At 39.4% G+C, this 24,536-nt stretch overlaps 5 protein-coding genes and 2 non-coding genes across 7 annotated transcripts; 2 read left to right on the top strand and 5 right to left on the bottom strand.

Moving 5' to 3' along the window:
- The first annotated feature begins 568 nt into the window (after window positions 1-568).
- Trnam-cau (transfer RNA methionine (anticodon CAU)) lies at window positions 569-640 on the top strand. The gene has a single exon. It is a non-coding gene; the product is annotated as a tRNA-Met (tRNA).
- Window positions 641-1,101: 461 nt separating this feature from the next.
- Window positions 1,102-1,173, top strand: Trnah-gug (transfer RNA histidin (anticodon GUG)). The gene has a single exon. It is a non-coding gene; the product is annotated as a tRNA-His (tRNA).
- Window positions 1,174-1,233: 60 nt separating this feature from the next.
- Window positions 1,234-2,058, bottom strand: LOC149102152 (uncharacterized). The gene has a single exon (XM_089274956.1). The coding sequence runs from the start codon at window positions 1,684-1,686 to the stop codon at window positions 1,297-1,299; it is 390 nt and encodes a 129-aa protein (XP_089131082.1). The 5' UTR covers window positions 1,687-2,058; the 3' UTR covers window positions 1,234-1,296.
- A 1,452-nt stretch (window positions 2,059-3,510) lies between these two features.
- Window positions 3,511-4,681, bottom strand: LOC110048962 (adenosine receptor A2a-like). The gene has a single exon (XM_020754724.2). The coding sequence runs from the start codon at window positions 4,528-4,530 to the stop codon at window positions 3,511-3,513; it is 1,020 nt and encodes a 339-aa protein (XP_020610383.1). The 5' UTR covers window positions 4,531-4,681.
- Window positions 4,682-9,555: 4,874 nt separating this feature from the next.
- Window positions 9,556-12,018, bottom strand: LOC149102151 (trace amine-associated receptor 9-like). Its single transcript, XM_089275525.1, has one exon. It carries the CDS (start codon window positions 11,802-11,804, stop codon window positions 10,950-10,952), a length of 855 nt encoding a protein of 284 aa, XP_089131651.1. The 5' UTR covers window positions 11,805-12,018; the 3' UTR covers window positions 9,556-10,949.
- Window positions 12,019-16,259: 4,241 nt separating this feature from the next.
- On the bottom strand, window positions 16,260-17,330 carry LOC110048953 (trace amine-associated receptor 8a-like). Its single transcript, XM_020754712.2, has one exon. The coding sequence runs from the start codon at window positions 17,222-17,224 to the stop codon at window positions 16,316-16,318; it is 909 nt and encodes a 302-aa protein (XP_020610371.1). The 5' UTR covers window positions 17,225-17,330; the 3' UTR covers window positions 16,260-16,315.
- A 3,024-nt stretch (window positions 17,331-20,354) lies between these two features.
- On the bottom strand, window positions 20,355-21,885 carry LOC110049006 (adenosine receptor A2a-like). Its single transcript, XM_020754776.2, has one exon. The coding sequence runs from the start codon at window positions 21,694-21,696 to the stop codon at window positions 20,818-20,820; it is 879 nt and encodes a 292-aa protein (XP_020610435.2). The 5' UTR covers window positions 21,697-21,885; the 3' UTR covers window positions 20,355-20,817.
- Window positions 21,886-24,536: the final 2,651 nt, after the last annotated feature.

Below are 24,536 nucleotides of genomic sequence, written 5' to 3'. Positions count from 1 at the left end.
GACGACCTCGTAGAAGTACCCCCTGAAGTGGACGACCGAGGAGAATTCACCGAAGTCCAAGTGTTGGAGGAATTCGACCCCGATCAGTTCCTGAACCAACTGAAACCACAAGATTCCATCTGCCCACGTTGCATGGTACCCCTGACATACGGAAGCGTGCGAACCCCAGACGGTGGTACCTGGGAATATTACCGATGCCCCTCTTCCAGATTCTACACCAAGTGTTATGTGACCTGTGGCGTCAAAGAGGTGGGCACTTACCTGAGACGCGTCGAAGAACAGACCCACCCCTGCTACAGGAACATCGAGCCGGCTCGTTTCCGATGTCTATGCAGCAAGTCCCTGGTCTTAGCCACCTCCCACTCCCAGTCCAACCCAGACAGGCTCTATCTCAAGTGTCCCAAGCGTACCTGCAAGTTCTTTCAATGGATCGACGAATACCCACGAGGAGTCGCCGAAGCCATACTGATTAATGGACAGACCCCAAACTAAGAAAAAGACAGACACAGTTTTTGTAAAAAACACACTCCGATTTTTATTTCACATTATTTTTTCAGTTTCTAAGAAAGGCAGGGTGGCGCAGTGGAAGCGCGTTGGGCTCATAACCCAGAGGTCCGAGGATCGAAACCTCGCCCCGCCCATTTTTAATTCACATTTCTTTTTTACACGATGGGTAATTTGTCCTCCGCGTCGATCATGGTTCGCATCGTTACTTGATCACAATGGTTGAAAGTACTATAATAATCGTTTATTGATTGATATCCCGAAGAAAAAGAGGGCGCCGGTCAATAGGACCGTGCACACGTCCCACCCTGTAATAAGTGGAATGACCAATAAAAAGTTGTTTTTGTTCTATTTTCAGACTCCATGTCTCGATTTCCTAACCCTCAATGTCTATGGTGCAAGGAAGGATACACTTTCAAACACAGTATCAGAGACTACTTCCTGACACCCTGTTGCGACCAATTCTTTCACGGAACCTGTAAAGCCCTCCACACTGAGCGTTGAAACCCTCGGAAAGACTCTGCCCTCATTGCAAAGCCGTGAATTTCGGACTGCCTCCCGATGACAACCCCAAAACCAAGTCCTAAAGAGGTAAGCGCTTCGATGGTCTAATGGTTAAGACGTTGAGTTGTGGCCTCAAAGACCCAGGTTCGATTCCTGGTCGGGGCATTAAATTTTTTCTTTTTTATTCCCTATAGAGACGATGAAAAAATCACGCAACAAACCATGTACATTCTCTCGTTAAAGGATCTTTATTAGTTTTTGTTACAGGCATGAATAAAAATGTTTTTTTCACTCCTCTGATTCTGGTGGTGGTGTTTTTACAATTTGTTTGACAAATGCTCGGTACGCCAACTCGTCTCTGTTGTCCCAACTGCTCTTCCACGCTTCCCATCCGTCCTCAAATCCCTCCGGCAACTTCTCCAAACACACAGGGTCTTTAAACGAGATGGACTGGTCAGCAAGCATCTTCTCAGACAGCATTTTTCTGAACCTCATCACCTCATCCGTCAGCTTCGTCACCTCTTTCTTCAGGAGGACATCCATAGCGTGAGAAACGGCGCATTTCATTATCTTTCCAAGAATACCGTCATGAACAGCATCCATCACCCTCGCGGCAAGTTCTTCTATCTTCTCCTCTTCAGAAACCTCCACCTTCGTCTCGCTCTCCTCTGAAGACATCTTCTAGTCGCCGATCTCAAAAACAACAATACTCACTCGACACTCACGCAAACCCTTTTATTCCCATCCGAACCTCGATTTCATGCACGTCACAACCTCGATCTCATGGATTGGCTATCGCCTTATTTGGACATGCGCGTCACAACCTCGATTTCATATTTCTCCTTATTTGGACATGTTGCCCTTATTTGGGCACGCGCGTGACCTGGATGCAAAAGACTGCTGACGCCACTGCAGGCGCATATTTAAAAACACGTCCACCATCTTGTTTATGCAAATCGAAAATACTGCCCTCTGATTGGTCGAGAGCCTTTTTTAATGATATGCACGGCCTTCTGATTGGCTACGACCCCTATTAACGTCCTATACTACTTGAAACGTTATTAAATGTCGGATGAGAGAAGTTTCTCGCGGTCTTAACTGTTGTTAATTTTAGGAAAAGGCATCAGCTCCGAAATCATTTCGTTAACTAGTAGAGTGCAATATCTGGTCAATATGACATTTATTTGTCACCAATTGTTATTTGAAAGTGCGCTTTTACAAAGAGCGATATACATTAACGCATGCAGCGATAATTATTGTTAGTTGAATTTTCCCATGTTAAATTAAGGTAACAAACAGTAGAGAAAAATTAACAAGAAAGCTATAAAAGGCACGTAATTGTGTACGAATGGCGTAGAAGTCGTACAGGTATCAAATTACAAAAAGTTGTTGGATACGCGTAATAGGCTAATTTCGATATCTTAAAATTCAGCCTAAAACTATAGACCTCAGTGCCAGGCTCTAGGGAATAACTGCAGAGTTTGTTGGGTTTATTCCCCAGAGCCTCGTGCTGGCAGATGTTTCCGTTAAGTTATGGCCGCCGTGTTTGTCCCTCCGAGGGGCACAAACATGGCGACTCCGTACAAAGCTATATAAATTTGATTGAAACACTTTTCCGAATAACGCGCGAATGAAAATCCGCATAGACCTAATTCTTGGCTAGGTTGTCTATATATCAATCATCTTTCATATACCAGCTTCTTGACTTAATTCATTTAATGGTTACGATTTTTCTTTTTGATGGCGTGACACTGCAAACACCTACGAGATACGTCATCGTACACAAATAACGTGATAAATACGTGCTTAGAAAGCCAACGAGAACTGATAATTTTGATGAAGGTATTTAAGGTTTATATCACGTACAACATAGGGGGCAAAAATACTGATTTTTCATTGGTTGAGACGGAGGGCAGTTTGTCTTAATTTTCCTTTATGTAGAGGGCAAAATAACTTGGAAATGAATGGCTCTCAAGTCGCTAGGCGACAGGTATCGAGAAAATTGACGCAAACGATGAATTTATTTAAGAAGTAAACCGTAAATGAGCGAAAATGTAAGCACTTAAAGGAACGTTTTTATGAGGTAGAAGTCTCCCGTAAAGTTTCCAATTTCTGTTATTTAGTCAAAACATGGTACGATCGATATCATTATGCTTAAAACGGAAAGCTCACTAAAATCTAAGGTATCATGGTAGTGTCTAGAGAGAAGCAATTGACCATAGTTGTTACACTTGTGGAGCTGGTCCACATTATTGCATGCTGGAACTCGGAATAAACCAACTCCTTCCTTAGTAGTTTTTTGACAACTGAAACAAGACTTAAGTTCTAGCCTAGAGTTCTTAATCTTCCGAGAATATCAGAATTTACAATGGGCTCTCCCCGTAGTGTCTTATCTTGGTACACCCGAAAATGCTGGACAATAAAACCTTAAAAATATAAGCAAATTTTTCTACCAGTCTACCGATGGCAGGAGTTTTCACTGCGAAATGCTCCGAGTATCAATTATCTTGATCGAAAATCAGACAGGACCTTTGGAGTAAAATAAGTGAAAAATACAACGAAAGTAATGGGCATATAAGTGGAAACATGACAGTAAAATAACGAGAATGGAAATTTTAGTTCCCGTATAAAGGACCTCTCCAGAAGGTTGTTGCTCCCCCAAATAAGCTTGCTTATTTCCATCTTAATATCGTTCTTCAGTAGCGCGTAAACCAAAGGATTCACTGTAGAGTTCAAAACTAAGAGACAAATAACAACCTGGGCAGTGTCATCAGACACTTGATGACAAGAGAAAGCAAGGCACAAAACTAAGTAATTTACCACCACGTAGCATCCCAGGAAGAACATGACCATAGCAATTACGAAGGAAGCTGTATTGTGCTTCTTACGTCTGCGTGAAGTGGCAGGTTCTGTCGCAGTAGATTGGTTGCATGCGTGGCTACTAGTAGACCGCTGAACTTGAAGTTCTATTGCAGACACTTGCCGTGACTGCGCACGCGCAACAACTAGGATTCGAACAACACCGCAGAAGAGCAGCGCACAGGATATTAAGTCAAAGGCTGACACCCCGTCTATTCGTAAAAATTTCAACACAGTGTGAGATTTTGTGGCGTGCATTCCCACCAAAAGCAACAGAGAGATCGCGAAGGGAATCAACCAAGCGGCCAAGATAATCATTCCAGGGCGTCTCTCAGTCATGGAGGTGTTGTACTTGAAAGGGTGAACGATGGCGATGTAACGATCCCAAGTCAAGGAGCAAAGATTTGTGACTGAAGAGTGGAGGAAGAACCAGAAGAATGCCATGTAAACCCTCAAGTTACACGCCATTGAGTAATTACAAAAATAACTCGATGGAAAAACGGCGATTCCGACACCAAAGTCAGCCACTGCCAAGGAAAGGACGAACAAGTTGGCTGAGGAATGTAGCCGGTGATTTTTCGCAATAAGTAGGACTACAAAACTATTTCCTACTACCGTTACGATTGAAAATAACCAACCTAAAACGTTCAAGAAGTCTTCCATTACGACCAAGCTTCGCAAAACGGACTATTCAGCTGTCTCTAAGACGTATGGCGATTTTAATGAGCAGATGATCCAACTTTTCGGGTTTTTGTTCAACATTGAGCATCAGAGATCGATTCCGGCGAAATTCTGTATAAATTAACTCTTAATTAAATGAACAAAAGAATGTAAAGGGCAGCCTCTTGAGTAGTTTTCTAATCAGTAATCGGTTCCGGTAATTGTAATTATTTAATTTTTCGCAAAACTAGCCGTACTCTGAGCTGAATTGAGAAAATGCGTAAGCCCATGAAATTCAGCATCTTGAATAGTTTGTATTTTTAAAAAACTCTTAAATACGTTATAGGTTCCGGCATTATTTTTCAGAAATTTTGAACTGAGAAAGTACAAGGATCCGAGTTCATGTTTTTGAAAAACTGAAAAAAAATTCTGAGTAAGTGGTAAGTTCCGGCAATTCACTTTTTCACCGAAATTGAAATTCAGAACGCGTGAAAGAACGCGAATATCAACTGCTAGAATAGTTTTTAAGGTGAAATCCGATAGAAAATCGAGCAAAATCAGTGTTTAGTGGACAAAAATCTACTACCAGAATAATTTTAAGTATTTTACAGTAATTTTTACATTTTTTTCAAGCTCAAGATACAGATAGTTGCCTGAAATAACACCAAAAACAATTTCCCATGGAAACGAGAGAAAATAAGTTTCAAAGTTCAGTTCGGGAAATTTTGCAAACCCAAATTTCGCCACCAGTTTCATTTCAATAGTACTTTCAAGTGCTTCATACGAAGTTTAACATCTGTTTTCTACTTTGGTGTTGCTAGAAATGATTTTTTTGGAGAAGATATTTAAAACAGTTGTATAGAAGTTTGCAATATGATGTAAATAATCTGGGTACGAGGTTTTTGTCCACTTGTTACTCGAACTTCTGGCAGATTCCGTCTTAACATATTTTCAAGCTTAACCGCATCTAAATCATGTTATATGTTGTTTGCAGACTTATGTATGAATTTAATGATATTAAGAAGGAATATAATCTACCACAAGGCGGAAAAAAACTTTGTACCGAGGTTATTTACATAGTATTGCAAACTTCCGTGCGACTGTTTTAAATTTCTTCTCAAAAGAAATCATTTCTAACAACACCAAATCGGTCGAAAACAAATTTTGAAGTTCATATGAAACATTTGAAAGTACTGGTGAAATGAAACTGATGATGAAATTTTACCTGCGTTTGCACAATTTCTCTGAACTTTAAAATTTATTTTCTCGTCTTCCCATGGGGAATTGCTGTTGGTGTTATTTCAGGCAACTGTTTATGTCTTTAGCTTTAAGGAAATGCAAAAAGGACTGTAATATACTGCTACAAGGTTTTTGTCCATTAAAAACTGAAATTGCTCGATTTTCTATCGGATTTCGTCTATGTTTCACATGAATCTCTCAGTCAGTCTACATCTGATCGGCTTAAAAACCACAAACTATTTTTATATTCCATGCTCTTCCTATCGAATTAAGCGTCGTCTCCATTAGAAATATTACGTTGAAGAAAATGGACTTGTCGTCTCTTGCTTGAAAGCAATGGTTATATCGTGGATCATACATATTTACATACTTACAGCTTGCTTACAGAGTGAAAATAACAAACCTGTCGGCTCAATTCGTGCTAAGCTTTTTTCTTGTCTCTTTGCGTGCTAATATTTAATTTATGTATTATATATCTTTTAGCATCAGTTGACGTTTAGCAAACGTCGGAACGTCAATAATTTAAAAACAAAAATAGTTTCAAAATTTTCCATCTTATCACACTGTATTTTTTAGGAAAGATAAGAAGGAAAACATTTTTGAAAAAAGTAGATTTACGTACTAGTAATGAACAACGAAGGTCCCTTTTAAATGCAAAGCATGGTCACGGTTATTCGGAGGATCATCGATTTTTTTTCATCCACGTTTCTTGATGTAAGTTAAATTTACTTCAATTTCCAAAAACACTTTATGATCGCCTTCACATTGTGGCTAAGAATCAATTTGTTGGCTTTTTTTAAACAACTAGTTAGTCCGATAGACATTTGCAATATAAATTCAAGCAAATATACGAACAACTGTCATCTACTATTATTAATTTCGTCACAGCAACGTTTGATGAAAACTGCTTTTGATGGGAATTGATCATGATGGAAAAAAGACTATTAATATCTTCCGTGCAAGCCTGTTAGCTTTACATATATATATATAAAATTCTAAAACGATATCTCTTTAATATTGGTTAATAACCGTAACTAAAATTTCATTTTAGACCATGGCAATGGTTGTTTAATAGTCACTTTCTTTATACGATTACAAAATTGTAAGTACTACACAGGTACAGCGAAGAAAGCTAACGTTTGATAAATTCATCTAGCCAATTTAGTTACTCACCAGTACCTCAGTCAATGTACATTAAATGCTAAAAACGATTGCAACGGACTCTTCTACGTTACCTAATGAGTCTACTATTTTAATATCGAAATGTTCTGGTAAAAATGTATCTCCTCTTCATGGTCATATGTTATAGTGATGGAAATGTCCATTGATCTGTTTGTCAGGTTACAAGTCACCCATCAGCGGCATTGTCAAAAGAAAAAGGAAAAGTATCAAAGGCTTTGTTATTAGTGTTGCTAAAACTGATAAAGTTGACAGTGCTAGGTCTCCATTAGACATCGTAAATCAGTGGCGGTTTTATATTTGCGCGCAGGCACGGTACGTAGTAACAAGTAATGACAGTCAGTTCAACCATGAACGTTTAAACATAGTTTTAACTGGGATGATGGCATATAATTGAATTAGGGAAGGAGTCAAAACTTAATAGTATATACTTTTCATTAACCCAAATCTAAATCTGTAAATGAGCAAATTTTTCACTTAAAACAACTGTTCCAGTCTATTTGAACGTTTGAAGACGATTTATCCCACTCGGCAGGAAGAGAAATTGAAATCAACTAGTCCCATTTTGTCGAATGTTATCACTGTTGGTCGTCGTTGCTTTTAAAAGCGTTGCTTACGTAATCAGTCTACTATTTTACTATTGACACTTACTATAACGTGTTGATATTTCCTGTGGGATGTGGTTGCATGTTCTACTTGGACAAAATGTGGATCTGAGAATCAGTGAGGCCCTGTTAGGGGTTTTAAGGATAAGGGATAACTGGCAAAATAATTTTAGGGATAAGGAATAACTGACTAAATACTTATAGGGATAAGGGATAATTGAGATGGTTTTAGGGATAACAGAAAATAGCTTTGATTTCTCAATTGTCACACGTTTGGTCACTTTTGCCGAAGATTTGCATCACCCGCGACCGGTAACGAACAGTAACGGGTCATTTGCCAGTGCAAATTTAGGTAAGATGGGTCAGATGTCCAAGATTTGCTCCCAGGCTCATTTATTCGGTCAACCGCTGACCTCATGGCGCGCGTGTAACACGGGCATCACATGCGTGCTTGGCTTTGTTATTAACAGACTCATTGTGATCAATATGGCTTCCCCGAAAGTACTGCATGAAGTTACGGGTTGCATTTTTAAACAAGGGGATGAGGAACCGGCCATGAAATGGTTGTTTTTGACAAAAATAGAGGCGGAAGATTTAGCAGCAATCCTTCGAAATCTCAAGTTGTCTGGGATTAACCAAAGAGCCAAGGAAATAGGTGTTTTGAAATACAAACTGAAGTGTCATTACAAGCAGTTAACGCAAGATCCGGAATTCCCACGTGGAAGAATATCTTCAATCGATACCGATGAACAATTTTAGATTGCTCTGCCTCTACTTCAGGGCAAGCATGAGCTAATACATAAATTTTGAAACGAATTTTGTTCAGCAATTTCACATGGAAAAGGAGATTTAGGCAGATCTAGGGAGTTGTTCAGAAATATGAAATCAGGAAGTCGTTGACCAGTCACCATTTCTGTTTATCCGGTCTTGCATCGTCTCAAGTCTCAAATAAGACTCTGCTGGAACGTTGCCTGTGAACTGTTATGAATCCAAAGTGGGCGATCCAAAGCTGGCTGATTTTGCAAGAGTTGCACAGACAGAAGAAAAGATTTCTTTAGACCAATCCAGGGCACCAGCTGCAGAGGTATTAATTTGCTAAGGTACCATAGTTTGTGGAAGGAAGGGTAGTCAACTTCCGGTAAGGCCATTACCTTTCTATCTGGCCAGACTCGACGAGAACATATATGCTGTTGAGAACCCCGCAGGTTCTCCAAGCAAATATACATGTATGTAGTTTGTTTTTGGCATTCAACTGCAAGGTGAATTATGGCACTTACAAACCAAACGAGAATTATTTTTTGACTCTTCCTTGAAAACCGCTAAAAGAAAATTGTTAATCACTTTCCAAGTGCGGCGGGCTGAATCATAAATCATAATTAAACTTATGACTAGTGCTTGCAATGTGACTCTTGCGACTACGAGGAGGAGGTTAACTCTGTGTTCTGCGAATCCCGCCGAACCAAGCGACTTATAAGTGTCTACCCCCAGGACTCTGAGGTATGTAAGCAGTTAGTTACAGAGAGGAGAATATTTCAAGGTAACGTCATATAAAACTGTAGAGTTTTCGTATAATAATGCAGTGTTTTTCTATTAAGAAAAGGGCCGCTTTACACTTTAAAATTGCCACCTATTTTCAAATTCCAAAGATAAGTAATTTTGGGGACAACAGTCTCGGAAATTTTAGGGATAAGGGATAACTGCCCCCGGAATTTTAGGGATAAGGAATGACTAAGCCCCCCCTAACAGGGCCTCATCAGTTTCCGCCGATAGTGCAGGGAAATTTAATGTATGGAAGATAGCTTTAGTTCCGTTGTAATTTGTCTTAATCAACAGATTTTGTTCTCCAATGGATTGTTGAGTAATTCAAAGCAAGCAGAATTTTAATTGCATTACAGTGTACAGAAGTATAGACACCGTCGAGTGTTTCCGTATTGCATTTCTCGATTGTTTTTGAAATATCCCTACGTGCTCTTAAATAACTCAACGAGGTAACACAGGCAAGTTTAGTTTACTGGTAAATTTGTTTATTAAAGGAGGTCTTTTCTTAGCTCGTTGAATCCCGAGAAACGATTGAGTAAAATCAGCGTACGTAGAGGCTGAACCAAAATGATTAAAGAAACCCGGGAAATCAGAGCGCTCGTAACATCTTGGTTTGTATCTTGACAATCTCTTAGCTTTACGATAACAACAATAATCATAAAAATTACAATTTCCTCGATGGTGATTGGTTTAAAAGTCTGCGAGTGTTGCGAAAAATATTTGAGGGTTAATAAAAACAATAGCCTCCATTTTGGCACCAAAATATGCACGGATATGTGTCCTTGAACATTTAATATCAGATCCTCAAAGCTCACATTTTTCCTCGAGCTACGCGCTCGAAAAACTGTTCGCTTTGAAACAGATACGTCCGCGGGCAAATTTCCGAGCATATTTTCGTGCCAAATGGAGGCTATTGTTTATTTAGTATAATTACTTAGGTGATTATAGAAATTCGCGCGCTCTCATTGGTCGAGAATGGCGTCACATTCTCCGACTAATTTTCAAAACGGCCGCCACGCGCTTTGTCGATGTCTCTGAAGAAGAAATCAATATAAATAACGAAAATGCTATTCCGAGAAACGCCAAACATGCAACAAAGTTCGGAGTGACATTTTTCAAAGGTAAGCTTTGAAAATTGTGCTAAATATAACAAAGAAACCTTTTAAGTTCCCGTGGAAATGCCGCTTATGTCGATATACATAAGTAAATCAAAACAACTATTACATTTTCGCAACACTTTATTTAGTTACTTTATTTATTCTAACAGAATGGTTTCAACAACAAACCGAATTTACCACTGACTTTGAGACAACTGTATCCTCCTTTTTGAGGCAGAACGTTTTAAAACGTGCGAAAAAACACTTGTCGTTTTGACCATGTGATGTCTGTGCGCGTAGTTGTTCATTGACGCGTGTCATTGGCAAATAAAATTTAACGTTTTTCGGTCGATCCTTTGTTTAGAAATTTCTATAATCACCTGAGTAATTATACTAAAACAGTTATTCGCCTCAGGCTCGGAAATATTAGTGAATATCCCCCTCGACTTCGTCTCGGGGAATATTCACCAATATTCACATCGCCTTCGGCGAATAATTGTCAATAATAATGACTTCAAAAACTGAGCAAAAAACGTTTGAAATCTTTTGCTGATGGTTGTTCAGTCTTCCCGATTTTTATGGCCAGTGAGCCTCCATCAATCAGCTCTGCTAACCAACTGTTTCGTTCTTACAAACAAAACCCACTTGAAAAACCTCGCATTTCTCTACTCAGACAGTAACAAAATATTCGACCTCCAAACAGACTAATGCTGCATGTTTAAAGAGAGTGGCTTTCTATAGGGTAGATCCTTATTTCCCCCAATTATTTCTTCCCGCATATTAATTTCCAAATGTGCCTCTTGATGTCCTTCTTCAAAAACGCGTAGACCAACGGATTCACAGAAGAGTTCAGAACCAGGAGTAAAATGAGGATCTTGTTAGCTGTAACTGAAAAATTATGACAAGAAAAAGTAATGCACAACACTAGTGAGCTAACCACCATATAACAGCCTAAGAAGAACGCTACGATAGCAATTATAAAGGGAGCCGTGCTCCTCCTCTTACGTCTGCGCGAGTTTGTGGATTCAGTGGATGTGCGATTAGACTGAACTTGTAGTCCTATTGCAGCTTCTTGGCGCGATTGTACACGTGCAACCAGTAGGATACGAACAACAGCATAGAAGAGCAATGCGCAGGATATTGTGTCGAATGCAGAGACGCCGGTTAACCGTAAAACTTTTAGCGCAGTCTTGGAGGTTGTGGCGTACATTCCCACGAAAAGCGAAAGCGAGATCGCAAAGGGAATCAACCATGCTATAAAGATAATCATTCCAGGGCGTCTCTCAGTCATGGAGGTGTTGCATCTGAAAGGATGAACGATGGCGATGTAACGATTCCAAGTCAAGGAGCAAAGATTTGTGACCGAAGAGTGGAGGAAGAACCAGAAGAATGCTATATACAGCCTGGAGTTACACGCTGTTGAGTAATTGCAAAAGTAACTCGATGGAAAAACCGCAATTCCGACGCCAAAGTCGGCCACTGCCAAGGAGAGGACGAACAAGTTGGCCGAGTGTGAATGTAGTCGGCGATTTTTGGCCACAAGAAGGATTACAAAGCCATTTCCTGCTGCTGTTATGATTGAAAGTGACCAACCCAAAACGCTGAGCCAGTTCTCCATTTAAAGTGCGCTTCTTAAAGCGACCTTTTTATCTTTTGCTCAAAGTCTTATGACGATATCTTAATGAGCAGGAAGGCAAAAACACGAACTGAGACTAGTTTTGTCACGGTTTTGTTGTAAGTTATCGTGTTATAACGGTTGACGTCCTTGTTGCGCAGTGTTTCCGACGACACATCTGGTAATCCGTGTGTGAAGATGTAACTTCTGCTTTTTCCTTTTCAAACCGCAATCTTAGAAAATTATGCAAATGAACTGAAACACAATTCTTTTTCTTGAACATCCGTAAGTGTGCACGTAATGTGCACATGGTCAGGTTTGTTGACTTACAGTTAAGTTAAGTAAAAGGTCATTTCAAGTTACACTCAGTCAACGCCACATTGTCTGGTGCTAACAATGGCAATGGGCTCAAAATTCGACTTTTCATATGACAAACTATTCCAAGCGAAACTGGACGTATCTAATAAATGCAAATAATATAGATTAGATCTGCACTAGGCATTAAAATCCTATTGTTGATAAACATTCTTTTTTGGCGGGTATTGCTCCTGCAATTTAAAGTTTCTTTAATTTTAATCCCTAACTGGTATAATAGACCACCAGCCGTAACTTTTACTTGCCATTGCCGCGGGAGGAAAAAGTCTTAAAAAATAAATAACACGTAGTAGGAGTATCAACTATGAATGCGAATTTTTCCTGCGCATCATGATTTCGTGCATAAAGACCGAATGGTTACGCCTTACCATAAACAGCTGTTGTGACGTCGGAAGACTCACTCGCTTTAATTTACACAGTTTACACTAAAACACAGACACGATTACCTTAACATTTAAGTGATTTTATCCAAGGGTATAGAATTCCAGCAATAGATCGAAATTGCTTTGAAAACTAAAGTAGACACCAGTATATATTTTGATCATTTTCAGCAGGGAGCGGTAAATTTCGTTTGGAAAAGATCACGAATCTTTCAAACCTCCTCAGACGAGCTGAAAATTGAATTCAAATTTAGATAGTGACCCATCTTTAAGTAAATGTCAACTGCGGTTTAAGTGGCCTGGCGACATGACAGACGACAAGCTAAGGACGTATCCTGGCGTTACCACTTCTGACTAGGCGGAACACGATAATTATTTCAATCGCGCGCACGCATTAACTGTGGAGGAATTAAAATTAAAATGCAATCTTTAAAAACCGAGTTGATTCGACCAGCAGCCTGCGTAGCAGCCGTTTCCTTTCCTTTTCCAGGCGGAGGGATCGAACAAGCGAGAGAGCACGCGGGCAAGCGGAGGAGCGCGCCTGGGGTGAACATTCGCTCGCAGTTTCGTTCCCTTCGCGTGCCTTTTTGGAAATGCCTCCTACGCAGGCTATTCGACTAGTAAACTCGTTGAGTATCTAACCGTTATATAACGAATTGCTGAGCTTTTCTGTCTGTGTTTTTTTTTTTAAATTTTTTGTTTTGCTCTATCTATTTTCCCTGCCAAAATGGCTTGCTTGAAGACCTGTTATTGGCACAAAATTGATTTGCCTTGTCAGATAACAGATGATTCGAGACAAAAACGGACTCCAGTAATTAATCGCTAATAGTTAACCAAGCGCATTGTTTATCCTGATCCAGTTTCTTTTCAAATAAATGATTTTGTTTTTATGTATTATCGGCTGAAAACGCCGTACACCCCTTACACTGTACGGACCGTCATTTGTGTATTAAGGGCGTAAATTGCATTTCGAAGAGTGCATAGCACCTAGCACGCATCTCATTTTATATAACATGTCGAATTATTCTCGCATTTTGATTGGTTCTTATACTTATAATAAATTTGAGGACAGACGAATCGATAATATAACGTCATTAACATTCTTTTATGTTTCTTCATTATAGAAGGTTTTCACTGTCACGCAACGAAAAAATAAATCGAAAAGTATTCAGTGGATAAAGTCAAGAAATTTTAATATGATAGGAGACAGGTAAGGGAGACACCTCTCCAAGTTTTGGGTCTCTGCGTTTTCCCAAACTTCAGATATTCGTCGAAACGTTTTGCGCAAATTTACAGAGCCCGGTATGGAGCCGCCATGTTGGTGGAGCTCTGTCCTCCACCAACATGGCGGCCGGAAAATAGTGCAAACATCTGGAACTTACTTTGGTTATCTAGGCGACTGATTATCTGAACTGAACCAACAAACATTTACCCAAGCACTTTTCCTAACGCTTTAACTCCTAAAAAGGCTAAAAATCACTAGATAAGTGTATATTTTTCCATAAACGCGATCGGAGTGGTATGTCACGCACCGCCATAACTCTGAGCTGAAAAGTTGTAAACAGATATAAGTTTAAATCCCCTTATGCCTGAAGAGGATAAAAATTTTCGGAGCTCTTTAGTTTTGGATTTTGGAATTTGATGACGTCACGTGAAAACGATCTATATGAAACAAATAGTTTCCATGTTGCCGTGCCGGCGTCTGTTCAGTAATTGATCACAAAGTCATCTAGCCTGCGTAGCAGGCGTATAAAGGGGAGGGGGTGGGGGAGGAGGAAGAGAATTCGGAAAAAAACAGACGAGTGGGAGGGGGGAGGGGAAAAGGAACGCCTGCTATAAAGACCCCTATTGGTTCATTTCTGCGGTCGTTGGCGGCAGCAAAATTCTGATTGGTTAATCGGACAAAAGGACGGGTGAAGTAATGCTGGCTGATTTGAACGTCGTCGCTCGTAGTGAATTCAAGTTAAAAACGGAGCAAGAAGTTGCAGTAAAATCTCCTCTAGATGGAAAAGATGTATTAGCGGTGTTGCCCACAGGATACGGCAAAAGCCTCATATATCAAATGTTTGTTTGCGCCAAGGACTTTGAACTGAATGGTAAAGCAACGATTCTGTTGATTTAAATTTTTATCGACTCTTGTGCTGCATACAGCTTGTTCGTTAAAACTGTACAGTTCAGCTGCATTTCTTATTTTGCCACCACAAGATCTACAGACCCGCTCTGAAAAGTTTTCGTCTCTCGTTAGTGGAAACCCAATCGAGCCGCAACACTCAGCTAAAATCAGCCCGACACTTTCTTCTCTGTCCGACGGCGAAAATATATTTTCAAATGACGCTCTTCCTCCTCCAGAAGTAAAGGTTACTCCACAAAATCTGCAGCTGCTGATTTTTTGAATGTCTATCTTTGGTTTTCTTCCTCTTTTACAAACCTTTGTGGGAGTTGCTGACATTACACGGCCTGAAGATTTTCTCACAATGGTCGCTGCTATGAATATTTTTTCACGCCTTCCCATGTAAAGTCAGTCATGCAGAAAGGGGCGTGCCTTATTCTGATTGGTCATTGAACTAACAGCTCTGTTAATCCGGTTACCGTAAAACAGTAGGCAGAAATGCAAAAGAAGCGGCTTTTGTAGCAGGCGTTACCTTCCCTGAATCCTCTTCCTCCTCCCCAACCCCCTCCCCTTTATACGCCTGCTACGCAGGCCAAAAGTCATCTAAATGTGGTAAAAACATCAGCGTCGAAAAATTCGGCTATCACCTCGTGTGCCACTTTTTTGTCTTAACTATTTAAGGGAAAGTGCCTGACTGGTGGTAACACGTCCATTAAACAATCGGGGTCTGATTGTCTAACGTTTTCGAGAAAAAGCACGAACTGGTGTGAAGGCCGGGTGCCCACTCTATGATAAGAGGAGGAACCTGAGGTCTGGCATATAGCAAATCATTAAGCAGGATCAGGGGGTTTGCTACCATGGAACTTTAAATCTGTGCTTTCAAAAATGGCTCGGTAATTCACGAATAAATCCTGCCTTATGAAGTGCACCAAAGTGTGGCAAATACAAATGACTCAATTTACCCATTAGCAAATGAGTTGAGAAAAAGTACTTGAAAATTGGTCATTTATGCTAATATAAAGGCGCAAGCTTCCAATCTATAGCGAACAAAACATATATACGTATAACATCTGTAATTTTGCTATTTAGACAGACTTGACAATAGGTGATAACAGGGGTTAGAAACCACATGCAGATGATATTACGTTCAGCGTTTGTGTGAGTGTGCACTGGCTGACAGTGTGTGAATTCTCGCTGTGCGAGGGAGCTTCGTGTGCATGCCTCAGTGAGGGTAATATGTGATACTAACTTGAAGCCAACTTGGTTTTATATATCACTTGATCTTCTTTACATATCTTGATAGATTATATTACAGTTGTGTGCTTAGTTATCTGACTTATGAATGCAAGCGAGGCTGGAGGTGACCTTGCTTTGATACAAACTTCTCTGTTTTTCTCGTTTAAATGCCAGCTTGTTAACGTTAGCATAAGAACAATTTGATTTACACAACAAAAGCAGTGGGGTCTTTATCGATCAAAACAAGGCCGCCTGCAGCCTCGCTGCCATTGAAATGCCAGGTCATTGAACAGACAACTGTAAAATGGTCTAATGGCTGTCTGGATGCTCTAACGATTATGGCTGTTCCAGACAGTCAGAACTCTAAGCAAGTTTTTATTTCTCGAATTCTTTCTTTTTATGTCCGTTAAATTTTAGTTGCATTCAGCACCTGAAATATAGGTTGTTGTTGCTGATGATCTCACTCGATGGTTGTTTTCCTTAGTGATAAGCTTGCTTATTTCCTCCTTAATGTCCTTCTTCAATAACGCGTAAACAAAAGGATTCACTGCGGAGTTTAAAACCAGTAAGCAAGAGACGACCTGGCCCGCTTGATCTGGCATAATATGACAAGAAAAAATAAGGCACAAAACTAAGTAATTGACCGCTACGTAGCATCCCAAGAAGAACACAACGAGAGCAATGATGAAACGAGCTGTGTTGTTTTTCCTACGTTTATGCGAGTTTGAAAATTCGATGGAGTGGTTAGACTGAATTTGTAGTTCTATTGCAGCTTCTTGGCGCGACTTTGCACGTGCAGCAACCAGGATACGAACGACAGCATAGAAGAGTAGCACACAGCAAATAATGTCAAAGGCAGACACGCCAGTTAGTTTTATAACAATATGAGCAGTGTTGGAAGTTATGACGTAGATTCCCACGAGAAGTGACAGCGAGATCGCAAAAGGAATCGACCATGCTATCAAGATAACTATTCCAGGGCGTCTCTTCGTCATTGAGTTATTGTATTTGAAAGGATGAGCGATGGCAATGTAACGATCCCAAGTCAAGGTGCAAAGATTTGTGACCGAAGAGTGAAGGAGGAACCAGAAGAATGCCTTTTGCACCCTCAAGTTACACGCCATTGAGTAATTGCAAAAGTAACTCGATGGAAAAACCGCAATTCCGACGCCAAAGTCGGCTACTGCCAAGGAAAGGACGAACAAGTTGGCCGAGCGTAAATGTAGTCGGCGAGTTTTGGAGACGAGAAAGATTACAAAGCCATTTCCTGCTGCAGTTACGATTGAAAGTAGCCAACCGAATACATTGAACCAATGCTCCATTAAAGCTGCTATATTGGTAAACAGTAAGCTTATAGTTTGAGCAGTCCTGAACACATCAATTGTTTGTTAATCAGTTTACGAAGAGGAAGGGCAACTTATTTTTATGAAGATGATCCTCTCATAAAACTACCCATGAGATCGATGCTATTTTCAGCACAATAAATTTGCCAATGACATCCAAACATGGTTGTCTTTCAGTTTCTGCGATTCTTTCAATTTCTGCTATACATATGTGTTTTACGTATAATTACGTGTATTACTATACATTGAACTCACTATCTCTTTTCTGATTGGTCGTAATTGTACAGTGAATTTTCGAAATCAGCGCCTGTGACGCAGATTATACAATAATCATGTCAAGGACACTCAAGGTCACGGGTAATCATGTCAAGTTCGCGCGCTTTGTGTTGCTTGCCGTCAGTGAAGAAGCAAAAAAATGACTTCCATTTCTTTTGTTCAATGTATAATAAATTATTAGATTCGGTTTTTGTGATATCCAGAATAATCAAGGTCTCGGTTAGGGTTTTCAGCCTCAGCCTTCGGCTTCGGCTGATAACCTACCTCGAGCTTGATTACTCTGGATATCACAAAAATCTCATCCAATAATTGTTTACAGTTTACAGAATAGTCATGTGCCATATCAGTTCCCCATATCGATCCCGATTTACTACAAAGCCATCGAAGAACCGCACTGGACAATTGAACTTTGAATGCCTTTGGTACCCATCAAATAAGAGGTTAAAGCACTTTTTGATAACTGCACTTGGGAGTCGGCACATGCCTTTTGATGCGCTCAGGAGATTAGTAATAATAACAATGACGAGGCCAACATTAAGTCCTGGACTCCAGAGGCGCCTCATCTGTGATCTCAACTCGCGTTCTCAAAGGCCGGCGGTCTTTGCGGCTCTTATGTTTACCTTTGATAGCATAACCGTTAAAGGCGATATAAGATGTGTTGGGGGAAAAGTGGCAAGTGCTATCCGTATAGCATACATGATCAAAAAAAAAAAAAAAAAATTTGGGACTCTCAGACCGGTTCAAAAATGGTTAAAATCATACACTTAGTTTTATGAGAGTAATATTCGATTATTACCCAATAAGCCATCTGACTATTGCTTGCATGCTTGAAGGTTATGAAATGCTGTTTTTGCTCATTAAGAAAACTCAAGCACAATGACCTATAACATATAAAAGCCGTATGAAATTTCCCCTTTCACACTACGCCGGAGAAATTAATTTGAAAACGCAACAATCACCGGTCATTTTCGATTTGTGTTTGAGGAAAACTCGGTCAGGGAAATCACGTGATTATCGTGACGTCATCGTTTTCGAAAAGCTCCGTTTTCAACATGTTTCCCTCCACTCTAAAACGCAAAGCCAGCGTTTTCAAATTCTGTCCGGTTTGAAGAACGTTTTCGAAATGCTCCGTTTTCATGCCGTATTAGCGTGGACGGTAAGCCAAGCCGTAGAAATAAAGCTGTGTTTTCAAATTTCTCCGGCATAGTGTGGACGGAGCCATACTTAAACCGAAGAAAACTAAAGATACCGCTCACAGTGAAACGGATAAATTATTTACCATGCAGTACGTAGTTAAATCAAACCACTTCAACGCAATGAGGTTTAGTCTCGCTAATTACCAAAGTCGGCTTTTTAAAAGCATTCTACATTACTACCTGCGATGTAAATAATATTTCTGAAATTCAGCCATAAAACAAAACTTATAAACTGAAAAAATTGGATCAAGAGTGTTGTTTTAGTTAACATAACATTGAAGGCGTCATGCAGTGAACATGCAATACGGAATGAAACTAAAAACCTCAAGAAACCCCAAAATGCCAACCAAAAAAATGTCTGTACTGTCTAGATATACTGACATACGCTTTAGAGTTGTACTGTATTGTATAACGTAAACTGCCGCTCGAAGCCCTCTCTCCCTCCTCCGCTAATAAGCTCTCCCGGAGTAGGCCCATCTACCTGTAAATCTCAAAATAGATTCGGTTGTAAGTCCTCCCCGGATATAAACCCCGTCTAACTTTGCTTGTTTTGAATTTGGTTTATTATGATGTTTCAAAGCTTAATTACCAGAGAAAATCCTATTTCGATCAACATGTGCTACTATAGCTCGTTTCGACGTTGTATAAGCCCAGGGCATACAAGCGGTAGTTTACTGTATGTCAGGCTGCTGGATATATTTGAACAGCACTCCATTTCGGCAATCATTTTTTCACACGTCCAGTGTCTCCAATGTACACACAATTGAATCTCTTGACAATCAATATCAACAATAGTCAAGAATCAATATTAATGATAATCGTTATCATATATAACGAATAAAGCGAAAAGTAATCAAAACTCCCGGAATAGGTTTTTGATGCTCAATAGTTTAGTGAAATACGCTTTTTAGTGTACAATCTCGGCATTTTGAAAAAAAAACTATCTAAACAGACCTTGCCTGCGTAGCAGACGCTACCAACCGCGGGTTATCTACGGGTAAATTTCCATCTGCTGCGAAGATAATTAAACAGACCACGCTTTGCGAATGCAATTTAAAACAACGGATATTCCACTATCTACGTATATTTCTTTTATTTTATGCACTTGACAGACAAACAATAGAACTAAGAACGAAATGTAAATAGGAATATCTTATAAGAAAAAACAAAACAAACAAAAATGGCGAGGAGACCGCAAAAAATATTCAGTTCATATGCAATTAGGCCTCCTCAGTTAACATCAACTAAATTTAATACACAGCAGCAATCCATTTGAGTTTCACTTAGTTACTTTGTCGCGTGATCACCTCAAACAGACCAGTTAATCGAATCTTAAGCAAGCGAAACGTAAATTATTATAATCTAAAGAGCTCATTTTCCAGTTTTACAACAGTCGACGGGTGGCTGTAAAGCTTTTGAAATCAGTATACCCAGACGTTGCTATGGCTGTGCACCTTAATTTAAGAGACACTATATCATGGTTTCGTTGCATTTTGGTCAAAACCCTGCTAAACTATGACTAGGCACGCTCGATTCCTTCGTACCCAAATTACTTATGCACACTGAAATAAAAAAAATATATTGAGTGAATTGGGAGTCAATTGGTGTAGGGCCTGAGCAAATGCGGCGGTACCAGGTTTTAGCTTTTTTTTTTTTTTTTCTAAGAACGACCTTTATTACTTCAACTTGAAATCACCGGCCTTAGACATGCCTACCTCCATCATTTTGACACTCCTTTTATTGTTTCATTGCTCTTATATCTTATAAGAACTTTTTAACAAACACGGAGTATTGCGTTTTGGTTTCCATCAAATGAAAATACGTAGTTGTGAATGAATTTGAGTTTTCGAGATTGTGATCATGATTGAGATTGAGATTGAATGAAGCTATTACCGGATGATTTCACAGGAAAACAGAAATACCTGTGTCGTTCAGACAAAGAATATTGTTAATATAATTCCTGCACTAATTTGTCCATAAAATTTAACTTTGGTACCAAATACTACGTGACAACAAGAAAAAGGAAGGTCATCTTGTTGCCATACTGGTTGTGTCCGTTTTAGTTGCTACCGAAATATCATTTTTTAAATTTCCTGTATATCATATATATGTAGATGGTTCATTTAAGTTTCGTCTGCAAATAAGTCTTTTTATTTCTGTCTTAATGTCCCTCTTCAAACACGCGTAGACCAAAGGATTCACTGAGGAGTTCAGAACCAGAAGTAAAATGAGGATTTGGCTAGCGTGAACAGACATATGGCAGGAAATCGTAATACACAGAACCAGGTAATTCACAACCACGTAACATCCCAGGAAAAACAGGACTATGGTAACTATGAAACGAGCAGTGTTGCGCTTCTTACGTCTTCTTCGTGGAGTTACGGCTTCCATCGATGAGTGATTAGACTGAATCTGCCGTTCTATGGCAGATTGTTGGTGTGACTGCGCACGAGCAGCAACTAGGATACGACCAACAACATACGAGAGCAGCGCGCAACATATTACGTCAAAAGCAGACACGCCTGTTACTCTTAAAATTTTCAGAATAGTTTTTGATTCTGTAGCATAAATTCCCACCAAAAGTAACAGCGAGATCGCAAACGGGATCAACCAAGCCATCAAGATAACCATTCCAGGGCGTCTCTTTGTCATTGAGTTATTGTATTTTAAAGGATGAACGATGGCGATGTAGCGATCCCAAGTCAAGGTGCAAAGATTTGTGACTGAAGAGTGAAGGAAGAACCAGAAGAATGCTATATACATCCTCAAGTTACACGCCATTGAGTCATTGCAAAAGTAACTCGATGGAAAAACGACGATTCCGACGCCAAAGTCGGCCACTGCCAAGGAAAGGACGAACCAATTGGCTGAGGAATGAAGGCGTCGATTTTTGGCGACAAGAAAGATTACAAAGCCGTTTCCTGTTGCTGTTACGACTGAAAGTATCCAGCCGAAAAATGTAAGCCAGTACTGTACCATGTTTGCAGCGGTTCGTAACTGATGGACTTTTTCAGCTGTTCGTTTGGAAGGAAGAACTACTCGTTTATGTTTGGTTTTTCACCTCTTGGTAGTGCGAATTGATTTGAAATTTCCTACCAATTTTCTACACTGAGTGCAAAGTTTACATGTCGGTTATGCCTTCTTTCTGGGCTGGCGCCGCTGGTTAAAAAGAAATTAAGGGCGTTTTTAGAAAACGAAAACCCTGATCAATAATTAAAAACAAAAATAGTACCTGTAAAATGCATTATCATAATTATTCCGGAATCTTTATGTCGATTATACATTATTCGTGAGTAGTTTTTAGATGAAAAGTTCTTTTGATGATGTATGTGGAATTGCAAATGATCATCAACTCGAGGAGAAATTACCCACAGACTTAATCTGACTTTTAACGGTTAGTAGAGCGCAAAATTAACCAAAACGAAAAGCAAACTCAATTAATGTTTCTTGGCTCTATTTTTGAAGGCCCTTGTTTTTTTTTTCGTTGTTGTGTAAATGCTGTATATTTATTTATTGTCTCGTTTGGCGCCATGAGTATGCATTTCAAAGCCAGATGATAATGTGAAATTCGTGATGAATTCAACAATGGATCTTTCTGAAAACATTCTGGTAATTCGTTGCAAAGATGAAAAAGAAACCGCCCGTCCAAAGACAATTCTTGCGGGTGCCTTTTTGTTAGCTTTGTTAACATGTCACGACTATTTCACAAATGTTTTGCCAAGTTTTGTTTACAAAAAATCGCAAATGTTCACGCAGGGAGATTTCTAAAAGGTTTGCCTCCGGCCTTATCTTCAAACTTGGCAAGTTGGTCTATCGAGAGCAAGCCATGTAAACTATTGACTATATCTATGTAAATTTATATACCTTCATAAGGCTCTTATAATTTCTTTTTTCTTTTTTTTTTTTCTCGTGGCATGCCTGTAAACTAGCTTTTTAGCTAAGCGTACCGACCACGTTAAATATATTGATTGATTGATTGATTGATTTGACACCGACAATAAATCATACTATTTAACGGATGCAGGTCTATGCAGATTAATCTAGCCATGGCTGCATGTTACAATAATTTGCTCCAAATTATTTTCTCCGGGTTTTCTAAATAAAACGATCTTAAAGCCGGCTTTTTCGCCAACGTTTTCGATGATTGCCAGTTTTATCATGGTTCAGATCTTCGAACAATCGGAATATTGAAAACTTTAAGAACAACAACAAATACGAGTACAAACAATGATCACAATTTATTTGTTTGAGATTGTTCTGATATCTCATAGATAATAGAGAGCTTTCGAGGGACGAAGGCGACGCAGAGGACGATGCTGCCCCTTGTAAAAAATTGATTTAGGTTTTACCTTCGAATTTTGGAATTATCTGGATCTGCTAGGTACGCCTGTTGGTCTTAAAGCTTGTACAATTTCAGTGTGCAATAAAAGAGTTAATTCCAAAATTAGCCGAAGTGGTTAACTTTCTCGAAAACATACGGAAGGTGGTTATAATAATAATAATAATAATAATAATAATAATAATAATAATAATAATAATAATAATAATGATAACAAAAAAAATTAAAATGTGGTTTCAATTTCCGGAACGTTCCTGTGACGAATGCAACAGCATTTTCCGGAATTTTCTGAAAACAGGACAACCTTGCGAGGTGTACCGAAATTCTCGAAAAAATTCTTACCGGGAATTTTCGTTCCATTTGACTTTCCTTCCGGAATTTCCAAAATTTTTGGCTTTCGGAAAATTCAACAATTTCCGGAAAACTTTCTCAGGAAATTTCCGTACCATTTGTCCACGTTTCGAAATTTTCTTAATTTTTGATTGAATGGAAAGCGCCCAGCATTTTCTGGAATTTCCGGAAAATAGGACAACTTCGAGATTTTGGAAATTTCTTACCCGAAACTTCTGCTCGATTTGATTTTCCTCCCTGAATTTCCCCAAATTTGGTTTTGAATGGACTTTGTCATGCATGGCCGGTCTCGCGCTCAGAACCTTGCTGTAAAATTTGCTTACTTGTAAAACCACTGCTCTTCAGGCTTCTTTCCTTAAAAGAATTGTAAAACCCTCCAGAGCACCATTTGCAAACTAGCCTCTCCCAACAAATTCTCTATTCTGAGTATTTTTATGAATTTTTGGGTGTTGCCTATTTCACCTTATTGAAAACCTCTTTTTACATAATCATGCCTGGTGCTCTCTGGTAACTGTCCGTGCCATCATTCGCAATTTTCGCTTTTTTTGAGTGCCTTTTTATTTTAATTTTATTAGATTTTGCTTCGGTCTGGGTTTGCGCCTCGCACGGGTCACATGTCCCGTTCGCGTCAACCCCTTTCATTATTTATTTCTCAAACTAATTAATGATTCATCAAGTTTAGACAAAGCAAATCACGACTCTACATAGATTTTTCCGATTTGACTTCTTTCTCTTCTCCTTAGTTTTAGTTTCGATTGTGAAGATATATCAAACACTCAAGACAGTGTTTGACCACATTTCCAAACACCTCGAAGTTCGTCTAAAATACCCCGCTGCGCGTCTTACTTTCAACTCTCTTCTAGGCGTTTGGAAATGTGGTCAAACACGGTCTTTTGTGTTTGATATATTAAATAATGACCAATAAAGCTGAATGATAAATTAAAAGCGGCTTAAAGCTCTTCAAATCTTTTTAAAGACTACTTTGTAATGAGGCTCCACCTTGGTACTGAATCTAGTAAGGTGACCTCTAGATTATTTTTCTGGCCGTTTCGACTCAGTCTTCCCAACCAGTAAGATTGTTCATATCCAACTTAAACCAGAGGATTCACTGCAGAGTTTACAATCAAGA

The sequence above is a fragment of the Orbicella faveolata genome, unplaced genomic scaffold (assembly GCF_042242905.1).
Source record: "Orbicella faveolata isolate gen_17 unplaced genomic scaffold, um_ofav_v1 contig_36, whole genome shotgun sequence".
Taxonomy (NCBI): Eukaryota; Metazoa; Cnidaria; class Anthozoa; order Scleractinia; family Merulinidae; genus Orbicella; species Orbicella faveolata.
This window is presented reverse-complemented; position numbering and strand designations above follow the sequence as displayed.

Excerpts from the sequence above, each read along its gene's own strand:
- LOC149102152 (XM_089274956.1), bottom strand. The coding sequence starts at position 1,686 with ATGTCTTCAGAGGAGAGCGAGACGAAGGTGGAGGTTTCTGAAGAGGAG.
- LOC110049006 (XM_020754776.2), bottom strand. The coding sequence starts at position 21,696 with ATGGTACAGTACTGGCTTACATTTTTCGGCTGGATACTTTCAGTCGTA.
- LOC149102151 (XM_089275525.1), bottom strand. The coding sequence starts at position 11,804 with ATGGAGAACTGGCTCAGCGTTTTGGGTTGGTCACTTTCAATCATAACA.
- LOC110048953 (XM_020754712.2), bottom strand. The coding sequence starts at position 17,224 with ATGGAGCATTGGTTCAATGTATTCGGTTGGCTACTTTCAATCGTAACT.
- LOC110048962 (XM_020754724.2), bottom strand. The coding sequence starts at position 4,530 with ATGGAAGACTTCTTGAACGTTTTAGGTTGGTTATTTTCAATCGTAACG.